Here is a 20,383-nt window from a genome sequence, read left to right as displayed (position 1 = left end):
TCAGAGAAAAAAGTCATGGTTTCTCCTTTTGCGGAGCTTATAGTACAATGAGGAAGATGGATGTGGATCAAATAGTCACATTTGACCCCAAAACAATATAATTAGATGATATATATGAAGTATTCATAATTATAGATAACTGCTAGGATAAAAAAGCATAAAAGTATATAATCAGAGACTGGTTAAGTGTATACAGAGCTAGAAGACAAGGATGCATATGAGATCCTTTATGGTCTGCATAAAGGATCATGGTAGTTTGGACTAGGAAGTAGCAGTAGAGAAAGAATAGAGTGAATAATCCCAGTGAATATTTAGCACATCTAATCAGTAGGGCTTGAAAATGGATCAAAAATGGATAGCTGAGAGGCAAGATCTCATCAAGGAATCTAGGTTTCTGAATTGGGCATGTGGTTAGTTGATTATATCATTCACTGAAATAACAAACACTGGAAAGACATGAAATTTGGGAGAAAAACATTATTGATGTGGGGTTTATTAAGATTGAGATTTCATTAATCTATACAAATATGGAAGAGATATGGATATATGGAAGACAAAATTAGATGGTCAAGTCTGGGCATCAGAAGAAATACCTCACTGTAGACAGATGCCTGGGGAGTTATTAATATACAGAAGAAAAGCTGGGCATGGATAGCACAAGCCGAAGAGAGAGTTTAAAGAGGAAAGGTGGAGAAGAGCACCCATTCCTTTAAGAGTTGGACTCAAAAACTGTATTTTGAAAATAAGCAAACAAACAAACAAACACACTTCTATAAGCAATTCAGATGTGTGAATTTAGAAACCACTATCAAGAGAAACTCTGTTTCCTTTAAATTTCAAAATCTTTGAACCCTTAGGATTTATATTTAACTACAGGATAATTCATTCTATTTGAGATTCCTCAGGTTTATTAAAAACACACACACTCACCCCATTACCACAGGTATACACGAACCATTTATGAAGCCTTACCTTAGTCCCCTACATGTGCTGATGCTAGCATCTGAAACTTTTTCATTAATGATGTGTCCTTGGTAATAACAGTCATCCTAAAGAAAAGAAAAAGGGAGATTTGTAAGAGAATGTACATGTTTCTTAGAGACACTGCTAAATTTGAATTTGAAAGCTTGAAACGAGATCTATGTTTTCAAATAATTTTATGCTGAACAATAGTCAACTTAGAGATGTAAATAAAAGGTTAAGAAGTTTTTTATGGTTAAAATCTTTAATATTTGGTTAATTTATCCAATGCTTAAAGGACATTTACTAATTAAATATTGGTATTGCAGAAAAAGGATAATGGGTGAATGCAGTCTGGAAGAAACAAACTTATAGATAGAAGTTTAAAATATGAGCCTCCAAAATATCAGACATTCATTCTTTCCCTTGGCTGATTACTCATCGTTTTCTTCTTTCTTTATTTCTTTCTTTTTATTATCTTCATGGAAGTCATCCCTTTCTTCCTTTTCTGTAGCCACTGTATAGTTAGCCACCATATAGTGCATCATTAGTTTTTGATGTAGTGTTCAACGATTCATTAGTTGCTTGTAACACCCAGTGCTCATCACATGTGCCCTCCTTAATACCCATCATCCAGTTACCCCATCTCTCCAACCCCCCCCTTTCTGTAACCCTCAGTTTGGTTCCTGGAGTCCAGAGTCTCTCGTGGTTTTTCTCCCTCTCTGATTCCTTCCCATTCAGTGTTCCCTTCCTTCCCTGTGGTCCTCCCCACTATTCCTTATGTTGCACATATGAGTAAAATTATATGATATGAGTCGATAAAGAAGATGTGGTCCATATATACAATGGAGTATTACTCAGCCATCAGAAAAGATGAATACCCACCATTTGCATCAATATGAATGGAGCTGGAGAAGATGATGCTAAGTGAAATTAGTCGAGTAGAGAAAGACAATTATCATATGATTTCACTCATCTGTGGATCATTATTTTTTTTCTAACACCTACAAGCTCTTTCAAATGAATGAGTTATCAGGATTATATTTTATGTCTTAATTTATTCAAAGAGTTTCAGCAGAATAGTGTGACATCCCCTTCTCCATCTGGAGAAAAATGTCCAATCCCAGAATTTTTCCATGTGGATGTACTTTAATCAAGCACACCTTTCTGCTTTGAGACAGATGAGGTATTGACATAAATACCGGTGCCATCACTATGAAGAGAATGCCCGAAGGCCTGCCAATAGAAAAATGGAACTCAGAAATATGGCAATGATAAAATACTCCTCACATGACTTCACACAGCCACCTTCTAAATAAGAGTCAAGAGTAAAAAATATTTAAGGAAAACAGAATTCTATAATTCTGTTATTGAGGAAATAGTCTTGAGTTGGAGACACTATATAATCTAGAGATTATATAGTGCTGACTAAGAACACTAGAAGTATTCAATTCTTCACTCTTCTAATGAAAATGAAAAGCTCCTTCCACTCTCTTATAGGGAGCCCCTGAAGGGAAGCCCACATAACCAAGGGGTTACCATGGTTGTCAAGGAATGACTTTGTTCTTGTCAAAATGTATAAATATTAAGGGGTGTATTAAGAAATTACTACTTCTGGAAAAAGCACCAACATTGTAAATGCTGTTTCATTTTCACTATTTGTCTGGCAATGACACTCACTGCCCTTGGGTGTACCGGTCACACCCCAAATGACAGTGATTCTAGGATACTCTTTTACCATTATTTGTGGGTTTGTGGTGACCTCCTCTCCAGTGGAATTATAATGTGTTTCCATGTAACCTGGTGCAAGGAGATCCCTGGAGGAAAAAAAAAAGAAAAAATTTCATGGTTACTCATGCTAATTGAAAAGTGCCTTGGTCAAAGTGAAAGCTTCCACTGGTAGTCTAGGAAAGTTTTTAACTCCTGAGCTCCTTCTACTAAGCCCTCAAGCAGAGTCCAAGCACGAAGAGGATGCTTACAATGCAAAGACTGAGGGAGCTGAGTCTTTGGCATTCCTGAGTAGTGTGGACATTCCTAAGTAGTGTGGAACAGTGTCTGCTAGAAAGCAGACACTTTGATACTTCTCTGAGGGGTGACTTGAGGAAGGAATGGGACTGAGAAGGGTAGAGTTGACTTAAAAAAATGACTGAAAAAAGAGCGTTCCTCATCAGTTTGTGATAACTACATTTTCACCCATTCCTTTTCAGTTCCCAGGGACTGCTAAGAACTGTAACAGTGGCAAGTTTCGCGGTCAATGACTTGCCTTTGGTAGGTAGGGCCCTTCTGGTATTTTCACTGAGCTTCTCAGAATTCTTTCAATTACCTGACAGCACATAGGAATCTGGATATTCCTTTTAAAGAGGCAGGGCAAGGAGGAAAGGAAGTAACTAGGATATGTTAAATGTTATCTCTGTGCCAGCCACTGAGTTAGACACCTTACATGGATCATTTGTTTAATCATTTCTGCAGTCTGATAAGGTAAGTATGACTTGCTTCATTTTTCAGATAAGATGACACAGTTCGAGGGGCAAAAGATCATATCTAAGTCTGCCTAAAGTCCACACCTGTACTATTTCTATTCTACCACACCATTTCCAAAGTCCAGGCAGTTGTGATTTTTGCAAATGGCAATAGTTTATTTGAGGAAAAACAATCTTGCTGTACTATATAGAATGGTTTAGGGATTGAAAGAGCTTGAAAGCACAGAATTAGGGGAGAAAACTACTTTTGAAGTCGTTGAGATATAGGATCATCAAGATCTGAGTCAGAATCGAGGCAGTGAAACTTGAAAGAAATGTTGAATGTAACTGACCTGAATGCGGACAATGAAAGAACAAGAGGACGATATAACGCATGAGAAAGTGGGACGGTCAGTGTGTAGCTGGATGGGAGGAGCACTGGTGCGGGCATCAGGAGAGCCCAGTCTGGCTTTACCACTGACTTGTTCTTTAGTCCTTGAATTTATTTAATTATACATGTTTGGTTTTTTTTTTCCCTGATGGAAATAGTTACAAATTGTTTTAAATCTTAATCTTTGAGTATTAGAATAATAAACTACAATAATGTAGGGTAAGATTTAAAAATCTGCTTTTTCACAGAATTTGATACAATTTTATCTCATGCATTATATTTTATTACTGGAAGGGTCCAAACACTAGTAAACTGTTATTTTACTCAATGTGTTTCCACTACTTTGATAGAAACAAATATTCACCAACACCTGCCCCCAGGCCAGTTGAGAGAAAAAAACTTATTAGCAGAGGTTTTCGAGAGCCTTAAGCAGAAAAAGCCTCAATTAGCACATTTTCCACATACTAACTTGCTGTCGGTAAGGATAATATCAGAAATAAAAACACTTACTTGTTTTTTTTCAAGTAAAGCACTGCAATTTTCCCATTAACTGTAATTTTATACTTCAATTCAGTTTCAAATTTTTCCTGCAAAAATGCACAAACATTTACTGGTCATTATAAACACACACAAATATTCATTCAGCTGTGTTCATCTTTTTAATCATTGGAAAACAATGCCTACTTTCTTTTTTTAAATTTTATATTATAAAATTATATATATAATATATATTATTTAAACATATATATAAATTATATATAAACATATATAAATTATATATAAATATATAAAACATTATATAAACATATATATATTATATAAACATATAATGTATTATTAGTCCCAGGGTACAGGTCTGTGAATCACCAGGTTTACACACTTCACAGCACACTTTACACACTTCACCATAGCACATACCTTCCCCAATGTCCATAACCCCACCACCCTCTCCCTACCCCCCTACCCCCGTCAACCATCAGTTTGTTTTGTGACATTAAGAGTCTTTTATGGTTTGTCTCCCTCTCAATCCCATATTGTTTTATTTATCCTTTTCCTACCCCCCAAACCCCTCACGTTGCCTCTCTACTTCTTCATATCAGAGAGATCATATGATATTTGTCTTTCTCTGGTTGACTTATTTTGCTAAGCATAATACTCTCTAGTTCCATCCATGTCGTCGCAAATGGCAAGATTTCATTTCTTTTCATAGTATTCCATTGTGTATATATACCACATCTTCTTTATCCATTCATCTCTTTCTTTAATGGTAGTCTATATAGTTTATATACCAAATGTCTGCTTCTAGCCTCTTTTAACAAATCAAACAACTCTGCAACCAGAATAGACAAATTATCTGAGAACTTTCTATCCATCCATCCATCCACCCATCTATTTTATAAATATTACCTGAGTGTTAGTTATATGCATGATTCTACTCAGTTCTAGAAATTCAACTCTAAGCAAGAAAAATTGACCCCTACTGTCAGAAAGCTTATAATCCTGTGGAAAGACAATAAAAGTGATTTATGTTGTACGATAAAGGATAACATCTAACATCTTAAGGTCTGTAAAGGCTTTCTTGAGGAAGTACCAGGCAAGCTGAGTTATGAATTAGCCAGGTGAAGCAGGGTGGGAACTTATTTGAGAAGAAGGAATAGTATGTCCACAGACCCAAAGACCTCAAAGACTCCTACTGATGATTTTTGGTCTGATGGTATTCTCATGGCTAACTGGAGGTCAGAATGTGGACAAAACAACAGGTGTATGTATTCAAAAATCAGAGAGAAATTAAGATCTCAAGACTTCAGAAAGAGAAAATATCACCTCAAGAAAGCCTCATGTGGAAAAGGAGAACCGTTTCAAGATTTAGATATACAAAAAGAGATACAGAAGACTGTATGTTAGGGAAGATGCTATTGAGTACTAAATTCTAATTTTGTTCTATAAAACAGAATTATTAACCATGGTTACACTCAAAATCTAAAAATTCACTGGGGAGTGCCACAACATTGTTATTAAAGAGATCTAAGTATGGCTGACCAAATATGATGGAGTGCTATTTCCTCTGCTGGGCTGCACCTAAGGCCAAGCTTCTCCTCTCTTCTCCCTCTCCTAGCCAGAGCAGCACCTGAGCTCAGCAAGGGAATATAGTGCATTAGACACTTCAGGTCAGGAGGATTGTGCAGGGATGCACCATCTCCAAGGTCAGTTGGAATGGCCCCCATTCCCTTTAAATGGTTAGTTATTAGAGTCCTCTCTGATGTCAAAAGCTCCTGGGTATAAGTATCCTATACTGCAGATCTAGATGAGGAGAGGCTGCTGTAACTCACCTTACTGAAGAATAACAGCAGCTGGGGGGAAAAAAAGGCCTGAGGTTTGAAAATCAGTTATGGGGAATCATTGTAACCATTTATCACTTAGATTTAAGAAAGGCCAGATGGAATTAAAATATTAGGAGGGTAGCAGATATAATTTTCTTCCCAGAAAAGCCTTCCTGATAACTATTTTGTGTTAGCAATGGATTTTAGTGGACTTTCACCTAAAATGTTATTTGGAGATTATTTTAGAAAAGATTATTGCTTTTGGACTGGAAGTTTTAGCCAACACTGGCATAGATTATAGATGAAAGGAAACAACAAGGAAGAAAACAAGTCTTTATGAAAGAGGTTGCACTGGGTGATGTGATAACCTCATGTCCCTAGTAGAAGTCCATGGTAGAGAGAAATGCCTGCTAAAACAAAAACAAAAACAAAAACAAAAACAAAAACAAAACAAAACAAAAAACTATCCTCCTTGTGTGCAACCTGAGTCCTGAACTATGAATGAGGAGAGGAAAGATGCACTTTGATTTGGAGAGTACCCACTAGAAGGCAATGATTTGGAGCCCAAAGAGTAAGGTTAGCTGGTCACAGGGACATAAAAATAAACGTCCTCCAGGAAAAATGCCATGGATAAGGTTGAATGGGTGGACTGGGAAGACCACTATCTGGGATGTTCCCAGGATGGAAGAGAGGGTGTAGAGTCAAGATGATGCCCATAGGCACACAACAAATAGTAAATCACACCCTAGAAGTCCCAGGAAGGCTTAATGGCAATAGTACAACTGTTGTCATAACATACAGTAAGCTGAGGCCTCCAGGAACCCTGGCAGACCTAGCTTAGGCCTGAAATTGTTCCTAGTGTAAGGGAGGCATTGTGTTGCCAGATATTCTATTTGGGGCACTGGCCAGCAGCATGGCAGTTTTGGCCTCTAAGGAGGTGTGTGTGCTCTGGAGGCAGAATCCTGGGAAAATAGGGATTACCTTTGAAGTTAAGTTCACAACATCAGGGACCTTGATTAAGTACTTGGCAAATTTATGGACCACGTAGTCCAGTATTATCTATGCAGTTATGGACAATGTACTAATTCATTCATTTAACCATTTGTCCATTTACTTATTTATGCAACAAATACTTAGTTTTCCTTGTGCCATGCATATAAAATATAATTAAAAATACGATAATGAATATGGAATTCATGTTTCTACTCTGGCCTTGAATGTCCACTCCAGAAAATGTTTCAAAGGATCATTTCATTCTAGCTCAAATCTTAAGTAATTGGGCCAGGTGCGATGAAGTCAGAAGGATGAGGCCAGGCTCTTGGAATAGCAAAGTAAAGCTAGTGCTTCTGTTCTCTGGACCAGTAGAGGGCACAGTTGCATAATAATAAGTACACATGTCCTCCACATCTCCACTGCCTTGAAGAGTGAATAATCTAGACTAACTAGATCTATGTTACATCTATGGGATGCAGAGATCCCTTCAGTCACATGCATTCCAAAGTCTAGATGTTTCAAGAAATTGCTAATCAATTCCTTGCACAAGGAAGACCAATAGTCTCAACTGAAAAGCCTCGAGGATAACTTCTAAGAACTTGGCTTCTATCTAATAGGACAGTGTTCTTATTGGTCATAAGCTGTACCTGAACAAAAAGAGAAGATTCTATGTCAAAAGAATGTGCCTTCTGTGTGGCAGATAAGGATTACCTGGCTTCTCTAACCTATGTTTATGAGACAAGTGTGATGTGATACAATTCAGTCACCCTGACAGAGCAGAACTGAAATACCAGACATGAAGCAACATGGGACTTTACATGCATAACCAAAATGGTGGCTGGAATCAGAGACTACAAAGGCTTAGCCCTAGATGATCAGAGGGAAGTGACAAAAGACACATGGTGTGACTGTCGCATAAAATACAGGACATCAGTTAAATCTGAATTCCACACAAAGTGAATAATTTTCTAAATATAAGCCTACAATATTTGAGATTACTTACACTAAAAAAAAAAAAGCATTCATTGTTTATCTGACATTCAAATTTAACTGAATATCCTGTATTTTTACTTGCTAAATCTGGTTGTTCTGCACACAGTAGAATCTATAGCAGGAGCTGTAAGAATGGAAACTAAACATCTGTGACCAGCGTAAGGAGGTGAAATTCTGAAATACCAGAACATGGAAACCACTGCCTGGGAAAAGCAGATCGATGCTTTTGGAATGTTTCTTTAGTCAGGAATTACTTTTAATGGTTTGATCACATTCTTGCTGTGGGGTACTTCAAAGGCATCAAGTAGCCCCTGAGAACATCAATGCCGTTTGAATGCTAAAAGGCAAACATGTCTGAGTTACACATATTTGTGAGATGGCTGAAATCACTCAGTGCTTCCCCCTTTCCATTCTTCATGGCTAATATGTTACCTTCTACTGTCTACAACTGAAGGCAGCAAGGAGAAGTTTGCAAATATATTACACAAAACTCTAAAAATAAAAATGGAATTAAAGCATGAAAGTCATTTAGGCATATTCCAATCTCTATGGAATTTGGTGTAATGGTTTTATTTCTTTCAAAAGATAAAATTGACACGTTTTGTAGGATTTTTTTGAACCAAAAGGCATTTATGGAATACTTTTCATAGGACGGGGTGAAAGATGAGGGTGAAGGGGGGGAAGAGGCATGTTAAAGACGCAGAAAATACTTTTTTCTTTTTTTTTTTTTAAATTGTGCTTGGCCATTTTAAATCAGAAGAGAAGATTAAACTTACACTCACAGACATGCAGAACATGCACACACACACACACACACTCACACACACACACACACACACACATACACACACACTATAGTAAAATCAATATTAAAAGAAAATCAAGAGCCAAATGGTGTAACACTGACCTTTCCTGAAGCATGGACTATTCTGTGTTGACTTCACAAAGAATGTAAGATGGACTGGGCATTACATAAACGGAGAACAAGTTATGTAGGGGAAAAAATTCCTAAAGGGCAGATAGGTAGCAATAAGTATATTCTTAAGAAAGGTCTTGAGAATACCAAAGCTGACTAAAATGGAGGTTTTATCAAGAAGCAGAAAGAAGACAAAATGGTTTAGTAAACCATAGCATCAAGCAAAAGAGCCAAGATGATGAGTCCTAAGAAGTGAAGTTTGGTGAGTTACGTAGGTAGTGCCATAATATAATTTTGAGCAGGGACTTAATAATTGTATTCTGCTTTGCTTTTCAGTAAGTTTTCTCAGAATAGTCATATAAGATAAGCATGGCTATTATTATCTCAGTTTAAAGACACAGAATTTGAAGTTCACTTACATCTAAATTTATACAGAGAAAATTAACAATGTTAAGATGTTGAGCATAAACAAGGCTTTTCAGTTCAGGTCCTTTACCCTTCCACTATGGATTGGGAAAACCTAAAGCTCATACAACCAGTTAATCGAGTTGTGCACTAGACAAATAATGTGTTTGGGATAAATATCAAGCACAATGCATCAACTACATCTATGAGATACCAGTACTACTGTGTAGAATAGTAGAGTAAAGTAGAGTAACTATTCTACTATATAGAATAGTAACTACCAGTAATTCTTGTACTAAAGGGGGATGAAAAACTATTCTAGTTTTTCATCAAATTAAGTTGTTCAAAAGCTTAAATTTGTTTTAGAAGGAAATCACTTTATACCTATGATAAAAACACTACATGTGTATTCAAATTTTCCTCAAAATATTCAGTGACAAAATGTATCTGGCATTTAAAAATTTTTTTTATTTACTTATTTGTTAGAGAGAGAGCGCGTACAAGCAGAGGGAATGGCAGGCAGAGGAAGAGGGAGAAAGAAGCAGGCTCCGCACTGAGCAGAGAGCCCAACACGGGGCTTGATCCCAGGTCCTGGGACCTGAGCCAAAGATGGATGGTTAACCAACTGAGCCACCTAGGTGTTCTGATATTGATATTTTTAAGAGAATGCTAGAAAACATTTAAAGGGACCATACTGATAAGGAATCCAATGCATAAAGATCCCATTCAAATTTAACAGAAACATTTTGTTGGAAGAAATGTTTTGATAAACAGGGTCTACTATGGGTTCTGCTATTATAAATGTTTGCTTTAGAAGAAATCATATTTTAGGAACCTTACCCAGTGGTGGGGGGTATGTACTCCCAGGGAGTGGCATCTCAAAATATTTCTTCAAGTTATTATCTATGTCTCATTTATCTATATTTTTCCTGGCTCTCAGCAGAAAACTTTTGGGTGCAGGTATTTAGAAAATTGCTGAATGAATCACTGTGTTTTAGCTTTTATCATTTGATTAAGAATGTGTTTTTTCATTAAGTAATAAGAACCATACAAATTTTAATAAATTTCTCTTTAGAAAAGACAAAGGTAAATTTTATGTTTAACCATAGTAATTCATTCTAGCTTAATTTTCATCTACAATATTTTGTTTTCTACTTTAATATTTATGGTTTTGTTTGTATGTGTGTACATAGACACATAGATGATCAATCAATAATAGATAAAATAAGTTGTATCTAATATCTTTGGAAGAGTCACAAATTACCATAAAAGTATTCAAGTTTACTTTTTGTGTGACCATGGGCAGTTTATTTCAGTTGTCAGAATCCTCATCTTCAAAATGAGACTGATAATAGAATACTGTGTTATTGTGAAGATTAATAAAAATAAGGTCAAACAACAAATGCAAATAAATGTATATAATTAAATATGTATATATATGTTATAGTTATATATCTATGTGTATAGCATATGTAAAATATGTATGTATGTTTTTTCAAGATTCTTCATTAAGTCAAAAGCTGTACCTGTTGCTCTGCCTCCTTGACTTCTCTTTTATGTACTGAATGGAGTCTTCTGGGATAAACTACTTCATAGTTCTTTACTCCAGGGAGTTCCTTGATAGCATTTACTGAGGGGGAAGAAAGTAAGAGAAGATTTAGCAGAGCAGAACAAATAAACAAGATGGTTGGAAATAATCAGCCTTATTGCATTTCTGATGGATAATGTTATATAGAGAGGTTTAACTGAGTTACGTCAGAGAATTATTTAAGTTTAGAGATAGACAAAATCAGAAGTCCACACTACCTTTCAAATCTTGAACCTATTTTCCCGCTAAAAGTGTTTCTCTATTTGGTAAAAATATTTCTTTGGGATTTTTTTCATCTCTATTTGCTACCTTGAATCCTCTATACAGGAATATAGCAAAGAGTACAGGCAAAAAGCTAGTACAGCAAGGCAAAAGCCAAACTAATCTTCTAAGATACTAATCAATGTTGGCATAATTGTGTAGAAGTACTCTGAAAACTACATTGTTACAAAAATGAAATAACTAATGCATGCCATTTCTGACTCTCATACTTTTCTTATATTTTCCAATTGTAATGAATGAAACTAAGACAGTAAGAAAAGCTCCAATATAAGCTCCATAGAATGCTTGGCTTTTGTAATACAGATAAACTTTCATTTTTGCATACAAAGCATGAAAAAATGAAAATTAGATAAGTAAAATTTAAAACACTTTTACTGGTCTGGAAGGAAAATTTTTGAGCCTGCAGTCATATTGAAAGAGAACTGAATAGTTATCTCATCCAACCTTCTATCTATATTTTGAATTGTTGTTACAAGTTATTTTTTTTTAATTTTATTTTTTGAGAGAGAGAGAGAGAGTATGCAGGCACACACGAGCAAGCAAGGAGGGGCAGAGGAAGAGGAGGAGAGAGAATCCCAAGCAGATTCAAAGCTCAGCACAAGACAACTCGGGGCTCCATCTCAAGACCCTGAGATCATGTTCTGAGCCAAAATAAAAAATCAGATGCTTAACCAACTGAGCCACATAGGCGCCCCTCCACAAGCTATTTTTCAGAGGAATTCAGAGTTTTCCCAATGCTAACACTTAATTTTCTATTTTCTCTTTTATTTGTTCACTTGATCAGTCCTTGCTCTGGGTAGAGTAATGGATAAGGAAATGTCAATAAACCAGTTCTTTGGTTTTTCAAGGGGCTACTGGTCTACCCAGAATATAGATGCAGTAGGAACTAAACTGTGGCCCCAGTCTCGCAATTGACTAACACTACGGACTGGAAAGGCTTTAGTTCTGTCTTTTGACTAGCGTGCTCTCTAAAGATAATCCCAGCTCATTAAATTACTCAACCCTAAATTTTATAGTAATATAAATTTGCTATTATTGTTGATCTTTTCACAAATACAAGTGAGTATTTCTTTTGTTAGTCATCTTGGATGACTTGTACATTTATCCCAATGATGCTCCAGAGAATATTTATTTTAAAAACTAAAGCAGAATCTTTTAAAAAAAACTGTAGTTTTGTCAATTTTTTTCTTATCATTTTAGGATGGCTAAATGCACTTGACCTCTCAAGAGCTATTTACTTCTAACTTCGAAGAACAGGAAAAGTAATGAGCTAAAAACTCATTGGGTCAAAAATGAACAATTAAAGGGATGGAATGATTTCTCTTTCACTGGCTCAATATTTACTTTTTTAACATTTAAATTCAATTTAATTAACATACAATGTATTATTAGTTTCAGAGATAGAATTTAGTGATTCATCTGTTGCATATAATACCCAGTGCTCATTCCTCAAGTATCCTCCTTAATGGTCATCACCCTCTACCCCATCCCACCACCAACCTGCCCTTCTGCAACCCTCAGTTTGTTTCCTATAATAAGAGTTTTCTGTGGTAGTGATGCCTGGTTGGCACAGCCGGTTAGGCATCTGCCTTCTGACTCACATCATGATCTCAGGGTCCTGGGATTGAGCCCCACATCAGGATCCCTGCTTGGTGGGCACCTGCTTCTTCTCTATCTGCCATTCCCCTCGCTTGTGCTCTCTCTCTCAAATAAATAATTTTTTTATCATTTGTCTCCCTCTCTGTTTTCATCTTATTTTTCCTTTCCTTCCCCTATGTTCATGTTTTGTTTCTTAAATTTCACATATGAGTGCAATCATATATTTTTCTTTCTCTGATTGACTTATTTCACTTAGCATAATGCGCTCTAGTTCCATCTATATGGTTGCAAAGGGCAAGATTTCATTCTTTTTGATGACTGAGTAATATTCTTGTGTGTGTGTGTGTGTGTGTGTGTGTGTGTATGCATGTGTCTCAAGATTTACTCTTAAAACATTTCAAAATACCTTAAAGCTATGGATTCAATCCTAGAATACTTAAAACTTGGCTTTGGTTCTAATTTATTAACTGTTTGAACAGACACAGCAGATTAAATGATCTTTAAGAACAGTTCAAGCAGTCTATGATTTTATGCAAATAAATACAGGATTCCTCATAATCTTCTTGAAGAAGTGATGATCATTTGGATAAATTTTTAAGTGGGTGTGATAAAATAAGTCTTATTACATAGTCAAGACTTCAAAAAGTACATAAGTTACCTCAATGACTTCTTGTTTTTAAAGAGATAATTACTGGGCATTTTTCTTTCTATTTAATTAGTTTTTGGTAAAGGAAAATAATAAAATTGTTTTATAAAAAATTATAACAAATTCAAAAATCTAGAGTTATATTACCAATCATTTTATTAACATCGAGTTGAAATGTTTATAATTATTATACTTATTTCAAAATAATAAGATGTCACAAGGTAAGAAAATTACTCTTGCCAGAAATGAACTGATGGTGTTGACACAATTCCCTGGAGCTTCTTGTAAACCCATAGTACCAAATAAGCATACCATAAGGCAACCACATGCTCTCTAATGTATTGTGTCCAATCAATGCAATTAGTCCCATTAATATAGAGTTCATAAAGCCATATATTCACCAATGTTGCGACCAGAGTAACTCTTCTAAAAGTCCTATATAAAAAGTGGTTTCATCCAATACACACACTATTCTGAGAGTAAATATTAGTCCAAGTTACCCTGAGGTCATAAAATAATAGCTAATTATAATTGATTCTTTTATAAAAGCAAAAAATGATAGCCCACACAATTTTCCCATTCAGAAGTGGTGAGGGAAAGAGGCCAATCCAACCACTACAGGTTTTCTTTTCTTTTTTTTTAAATTGATTTATTTATTTTCAGAAAAACAGTATTCATTATTTTTCACCACACCCAGTGCTCCATGCAACCCGTGCCCTCTAGAATACCCACCACCTCGTACCCCAACCTCTCACCCCCCCGCCACTTCAAACCCCTCAGATTGTTTTTCAGAGTCCATATTCTCTCATTATTCACTTCCCCTTCCAATTTACCCCAACTCCCTTCTCCTCTCTAACATCTCTGGTCCTCCATGATATTTGTTATGCTCCACAGATAAGTGAAACCATATGATAATTGACTCTCTCTGCTTGACTTATTTCACTCAGCATAATCTCTTCCAGTCCCATCCATGTTGCTACAAAAGTTGGGTATTCATCCTTTCTGATGGAGACATAATCCTCCATAGTGTATATGGACCACATCTTCCTTATCCATTCATCCGTTGAAGGGCATCTTGGTTCTTTCCATAGTTTGGCGACCGTGGCCATTGCTGCTATAAACATTGGGGTACAGATGGCCCTTCTTTGCACAACATCTGTATCTTTGGGGTAAATACCCAGGAGTGCAATGGCAGGGTCATAGGGAAGTTCTATTTTTAATTTCTTGAGGAATCTCCACACTGTTCTCCAAAGTGGCTGCACCAACTTGCATTCCCACCAACAGTGCAAGAGGGTTCCCCTTTCTCCACATCCTCTCCAACACATGTTGTTTTCTGTTTTGTTAATTTTGGCCATTCTAACTGGTGTAAGGTGATATCTCAATGTGGTTTTAATTTGAATCTCCCCACTGCAGGTTTTCTTAATATGCAACTCATCTAATGAGGTACATATTGACTAACATAATATAACATAATAATAATTATATATATACACACTCATCTCCATGATTCTAGTTAGTATCTAAATCTTAATGTTTTATGAAATCAGAAATTACGAATTGACTTAAATAAGGAGCCAAGTATGTAAATTAGTGGAGAAATTTATTCCCAACTCTTTGATGCTGAGCACTTCCCAATGACAAACAAAATTAATCAACAAATGAACCAGAGTATTTTTTTTAAAAGCCTCTGGGACCTTCTCCTTTTCTTCAGTTGAAACCAACAGACCTTCAGCTCTTCTCAAACTCTTGCAACAGAGTACATTGTCTAAGAGAAACAGATAGAATTTCTTTTAATGGCTCCAATTTTTATGAAACCAAGAAAGCCCATGAAAGAACGAGACTTGAATTATAACAAATTAGACAGCCGTTAGAAAAATGGACAGACCTAAATATTGTTTGGCTCATTCATCCTTAAGGTGGATGGAAATGAGACAGCCTCCTCCCAGCTGAATAACATCAGGCTAATTATCTTGAAGCCTGTGGAATAAACACAACTAACTGCCATCCAGGGATTAAACAAATCTGAAATGTAACACAATATGTTTCTACTAATTCATGTTAATACTTGCTTTCTCTCTCCCACAGAACTCACATGTTGGATTACTTCTGACAAGAAAAACTAGATCAAGAAAAATAAAACTATTATTTTGGCTTGGGTTAGATAATTATTTTACTGTTTATTAGTTTTTAAAAAGTTAAAACGCATTGACAAGATTAATACAACAGGCCCTGGTGTGGGTTGCTACTTTATTTTTTAATAAGTTTGGGGCAGTTTTGGAGTTTAGCTATAATGCATAATATTGACATTTTCATTTTTGTTCAGATCTGTTCCAAACTCTTTAGAGAGTGTCTTTCCAGACAAAACACATGACATTCAGACCTGGATCAGAGTTTATTCAATATTGACCTCAGATCTGGGCTTCTCTGTACCCCCCTCAAACTATCTGGTACTTTTAAATTTAGTATTGTAAAAGTGAGTGCAAACATTGAGGGAAAACACATCCCGATTAAGTCTATCATTTTGGCTAATAAGATTAAATTATAAATACTTCTAAGGGTCATCTAGTCACCTTATAAAGACAAGAAAGGATGGCTAATTTGAAACAAAATAATTTCAAAAAGTACTATATCCCCTAGATATCCTGCTGGAATATCTTGAAGACCTTTCTCTCTTGTCATTTCCCTTATATTCTCCCTTAAACAACTGTCACTTCCCTTTAACTATTTGGGGTTTTTTTTCCTATGATGAAATTCTATTAATTATTTCTCTCAGGGGATTGTGAAGGACATACAAACAGCTGACCTACTTATGTTTCACTCTTTCATTTCATGTATACAGAAACTGAGCACAAGTCATGATCTGAGTTGCATATTTTTTTCTTTGGATGATGGGGGCAGATAAACAAAAAGGAAGAGAAATGCAAATTCCTTTATTTTTTTACATTCTGACTGGGAAATAAATCCATGTGGTAATAATATCAACGAGAATAATACCAAGAAGATAGTTGAAAATACAAGATGGAAGGTAGAGAGTGGGGTGACTCTCTGTTCAAGGTGGAAGATAAGGGATAATTGCCTATATGAACCCCTATTCTCACAAAAGACACTGCAGAACCTCTGTTCCCACCACTAAGCCCTTGAAGATCTACAGCTTGAGGCATGATTTCTAAGGAAGATGCCTCTTGGTGCCATGTTGTGAATGCAAAGAGAGGGGGAAATGAGCTCATATACTCTTTTTTTCCCAAGATTTTATTTATTTATTTGACAGAGAGAGAGAGAGCACAAAAGAGCACAAGCAAGGGGAGGGGGAAAAGGAGGAATAGTCTCCCCACCATGCAAGGAGCCCCATGCAGAATGCTGGGATCATGATCTGAGCCAAAGGCAGACACTTAACAGACTGAGCCACCCAGGTGCCCCCTTAAAGCCTAATTTTACTGAAAAAGCTGTCACGTGGGTGGACTCTAGGGTTATCTATGTGATTTTGTTAATAGAGCCTGCTTGATCTTTATGCTGTTGGATAAAGTAGGTCCCAAACAACTCTTATATTCCAACTAAGTAAAGGATCCCAAAGAATTTTTAGGGATAACACTTTTGGAGAATGTAAGGAAAGAAGATTTCTATTAAGTTTGACTCACAAAGCGGAAATTTTGAGTCAATAACTTAAATGCCTAGTACAGTTCTATATTTAATTGATCTTAAGTAAAAATTTCATAAGTCTGGAAAACAAATCAGGAACCAGGAGTGGGGAAAATCACTTTTACCCACAAAGTGTTGAGTGAGTGCAAGGGTGAGGAGAATCTTTCCCTCCCTAGCCTGGTACTTGTTGACAGTCTGCTCCCATTACTAAGTCCCAGCAAGCATTCTAAAACCAAAGAGAAGGTTTGTTATTCCCAGGCACTGAAGCTGATGTGGTGACTTAACTAAGCTCTAGAAATAGAAATAAACTAAGGAAATGTTGCCCAATCTAATCTAACCAAAATCTAATTGGTAGATTTTTCAGAAATGGAGAGATATGCTAGAATTGATTTATTATTGAAAAGTAAAATTCCTCTAGTTTGAATTCTTAAATTCAAAATGGAAGTAAATTATCAGCTTAAGCTTAGCAGCACAATTGTTTTAACCAAGTAATAGCACAATGCTTTATAGTTATCGAATCAGTCAATTATTTATTTCTAACTGACATATTTATTATCACCAGTTATGGAAGGACAAAACAAAAAAATGTACACCCAAAAGGAATAAGACCAGCCAAACTGGTCCGGATAATAACAGCAGATACTTCTGAGAGGCTTCTGCACCAATAGCTAGTCAAATCCACTGCATCTCTACTGCTTTAAAAATGATAAGGTGGTTTACACACTTCACAGCACACCCCTGGGGATAAAAATAAATGTTTATAAAAAAATAAATAAATAAATAAATAAATAAAAAGAAAATGATAAGGTGGGATTTGAGGAATTTCACGTTTTGACTCGAAGATCATATTTACTATTTAAATTAAATTATATGAAGTTTCCCCTTTGATATCTATGTATTCTCAGATCAGACATATCGATTCAAGGCATCTCCTTGCCTCTCCTTTACGTGGAAAGTTTATATCAGTCACACTCCCCCCAAAACAACAGATCCAAACCAGCCCAACTGGTTAGTAAAATTGGCTTAAAAATAAATAAATAAAACTATTGAGAGACGATGAAAAGCAAGCAGTTCACTGACATATTTACCAGAACCTGAAAAGGAATCAGACACTTACCTGGAACTGGAGAAAGGAGGAAAGTGGTGGTCAGAAGCCCCAGCCACATACTGGGGGAGCTCAGGGGCGCAGCACCTGTCCTTCACACTCTGAGAGCACTGCTCGGTCTCTCCCAGCCTCCGCTCAAGTGAGACAGAATGAAACTCCTGGGTTCATTCTTGTCTGCTTTCAGGAAGTGTTTACTAAAGGTGTTGCACAACCTTGGAGCTGTGGTCCTGTGACAATGGCACCCGTGGGCAAAAATTCCGGCCGCCTGCAGGCTTTAGGACTCCTCCTCCTGTTTCTCTTTCCGGCTTCCCCATATTCCCCACTCAGAGGTAGTATGTTTCCAGTATATTACTATAGCCCAATAAGCTACCTTGATTGACATAACTGACTTTGATGAACCTTGGTAAATATGTGTATTTATTATGTACATTATAAATATATGTAAATATTTATATATGTGTTTGCTATGTTAGCAACAAGTTGTTACAAATGTTCTTCTTCCCTCACATACATATGCTGTCAATAAAACAATTTCTAATCCAATCCAGTTATTACATAAAATTCTTTTCGGTTATCTCGTATTCTATTCTCACACAATGGTGCACCAGGGAGCTTGAACTATTCTGAAATAAGAATGTGTGACAATACAAGCTCAAGGCTTATCAGATCCCCAAGGGCATTTGTATCATTACTAACAACCAGGAGTTAGGGAAAGCCTTCAAGTCTCAAAGGATGTAATTTACAGAAAAGCTGTAGGAGCTGTCATTGGTCATAGTGAGGCTAAGCCGACATGTCCAAATATCACACTGTGTAACAAGTTAAATAGCTACGGTTGAGTTGCTTTACTAAGTTCCAGATCCTTTATACTTATTATCATATTAATTGTTATGATACTTCTGTATGATAAATGCCATTTTACTCCTATTTTGTAGGTTAAAATACTAGGATTTAAAAAGATAAAGGATTCAAAAGATTAAGACTCAGTTATCCTTCCTTTATATAGTAAATAAGATTAAGCAGTTTGCCCAAGCTCATATATCTTGTAAGTGGCAGGAGTGGAATTTGAGTTCAGTATTGTGTGAGCTCTTAGTCACACATTCTAATAGCTGACTTATAAATCCAGTCTTACTTCTACTGAGAAATCATCATATATATACACACACACATACACACGTGTGTGTATATATTAAATACAAGTACTATTCCTATGAAATACAAGTTCCTGAGATTATGACTAACACCAATTCTTGGTCCACTAGAATTAATACTAAATACTAAAATTATTAGTTATTCTATGGATTCCAAAGGATATTTTTGTAATACAGTGATTTTGATTTTTTCAAAATATCATACAGCATCAACTAACAACCACAAGGCAAAGTTTAAATCTAGTTACTGAGCCTTTCAGCCAAAAGATTAGGAATATCACACATTTCTTTTCTTTTAATCGAAGTTCCACTGCTTTTTCTTCTTCAGAGAACAAAAAGCTTATACCTACTTTTTGATTGTCACATGATTTCCCCCATTAATTCTATGCACATTCACTAGTACATATTACATCTAAGACCCTGAAATCACAGTTGAAAATAGTCATTCTCTTTGAGATGCTTATAATCTGGTGAGGGAGATAGGCAAGGACAGTTACCATGAAGACGTGCAAAGTGAGTGCTCCCTGTATATCACGAGACACTACCCATAGGGCTAGGAAAGATTTAGGCATGAAGTCAGAGGTAGTATGTTTCCAGTATATTACTATAGCCCTAGCCAGGTAAGGAAAGCTTTCTCGAGACAGTAACAATAAGGTCAATGAAATATTAACTATGAGAAAAAGTGAGGACATTATGTCATAGCATACTAGTTTATGGTAAATACTTTAATATTGTTGGAGCAAAGAGAGCCTGAAATAATGGGAAAAGATCTTATGTCTGGTTTTGTCACTGTGCAAGTGCTCACAATATTGACTCCATATTTGGCCCTCCATCTTGTTCATGTTCATGGGATGACCTCCCTTGGTGCTACATGTTCTAGATCCGTTGGAGGTTAATGTGTGCCCTGATTGAAAATGCAGGGAGGCTTGTTCTGGTATTCC

General features: G+C 36.1%; 1 protein-coding gene across 1 annotated transcript in view; it reads right to left on the bottom strand.

The window, feature by feature from the left end:
• The window catches only part of ADAM28 (ADAM metallopeptidase domain 28), a 78,037-nt gene extending 59,527 nt beyond the window's left edge, over positions 1–18,510 (bottom strand). Inside the window, exons 1-5 of the mRNA XM_013061835.2 lie at positions 18,307–18,510; positions 10,965–11,068; positions 4,321–4,397; positions 2,699–2,777; positions 973–1,049 (exon numbers count right to left, since the gene is read on the bottom strand). Coding sequence (XP_012917289.1) covers positions 973–1,049; positions 2,699–2,777; positions 4,321–4,397; positions 10,965–11,068; positions 18,307–18,355 — 386 coding nt within the window. The 5' untranslated portion in view covers positions 18,356–18,510. The remainder of the gene's footprint in view (positions 1–972; positions 1,050–2,698; positions 2,778–4,320; positions 4,398–10,964; positions 11,069–18,306) is intronic.
• Positions 18,511–20,383: the final 1,873 nt, after the last annotated feature.

The sequence above is a fragment of the Mustela putorius genome, unplaced genomic scaffold (genome assembly GCF_011764305.1).
Source record: "Mustela putorius furo isolate JIRA1106 unplaced genomic scaffold, ASM1176430v1.1 tig00003937_pilon_pilon_pilon, whole genome shotgun sequence".
Taxonomy (NCBI): domain Eukaryota; kingdom Metazoa; phylum Chordata; class Mammalia; order Carnivora; family Mustelidae; genus Mustela; species Mustela putorius.
The sequence above is the reverse complement of the archived record's forward strand: the minus strand, read 5'-3'. Positions and strand labels throughout refer to the sequence as shown.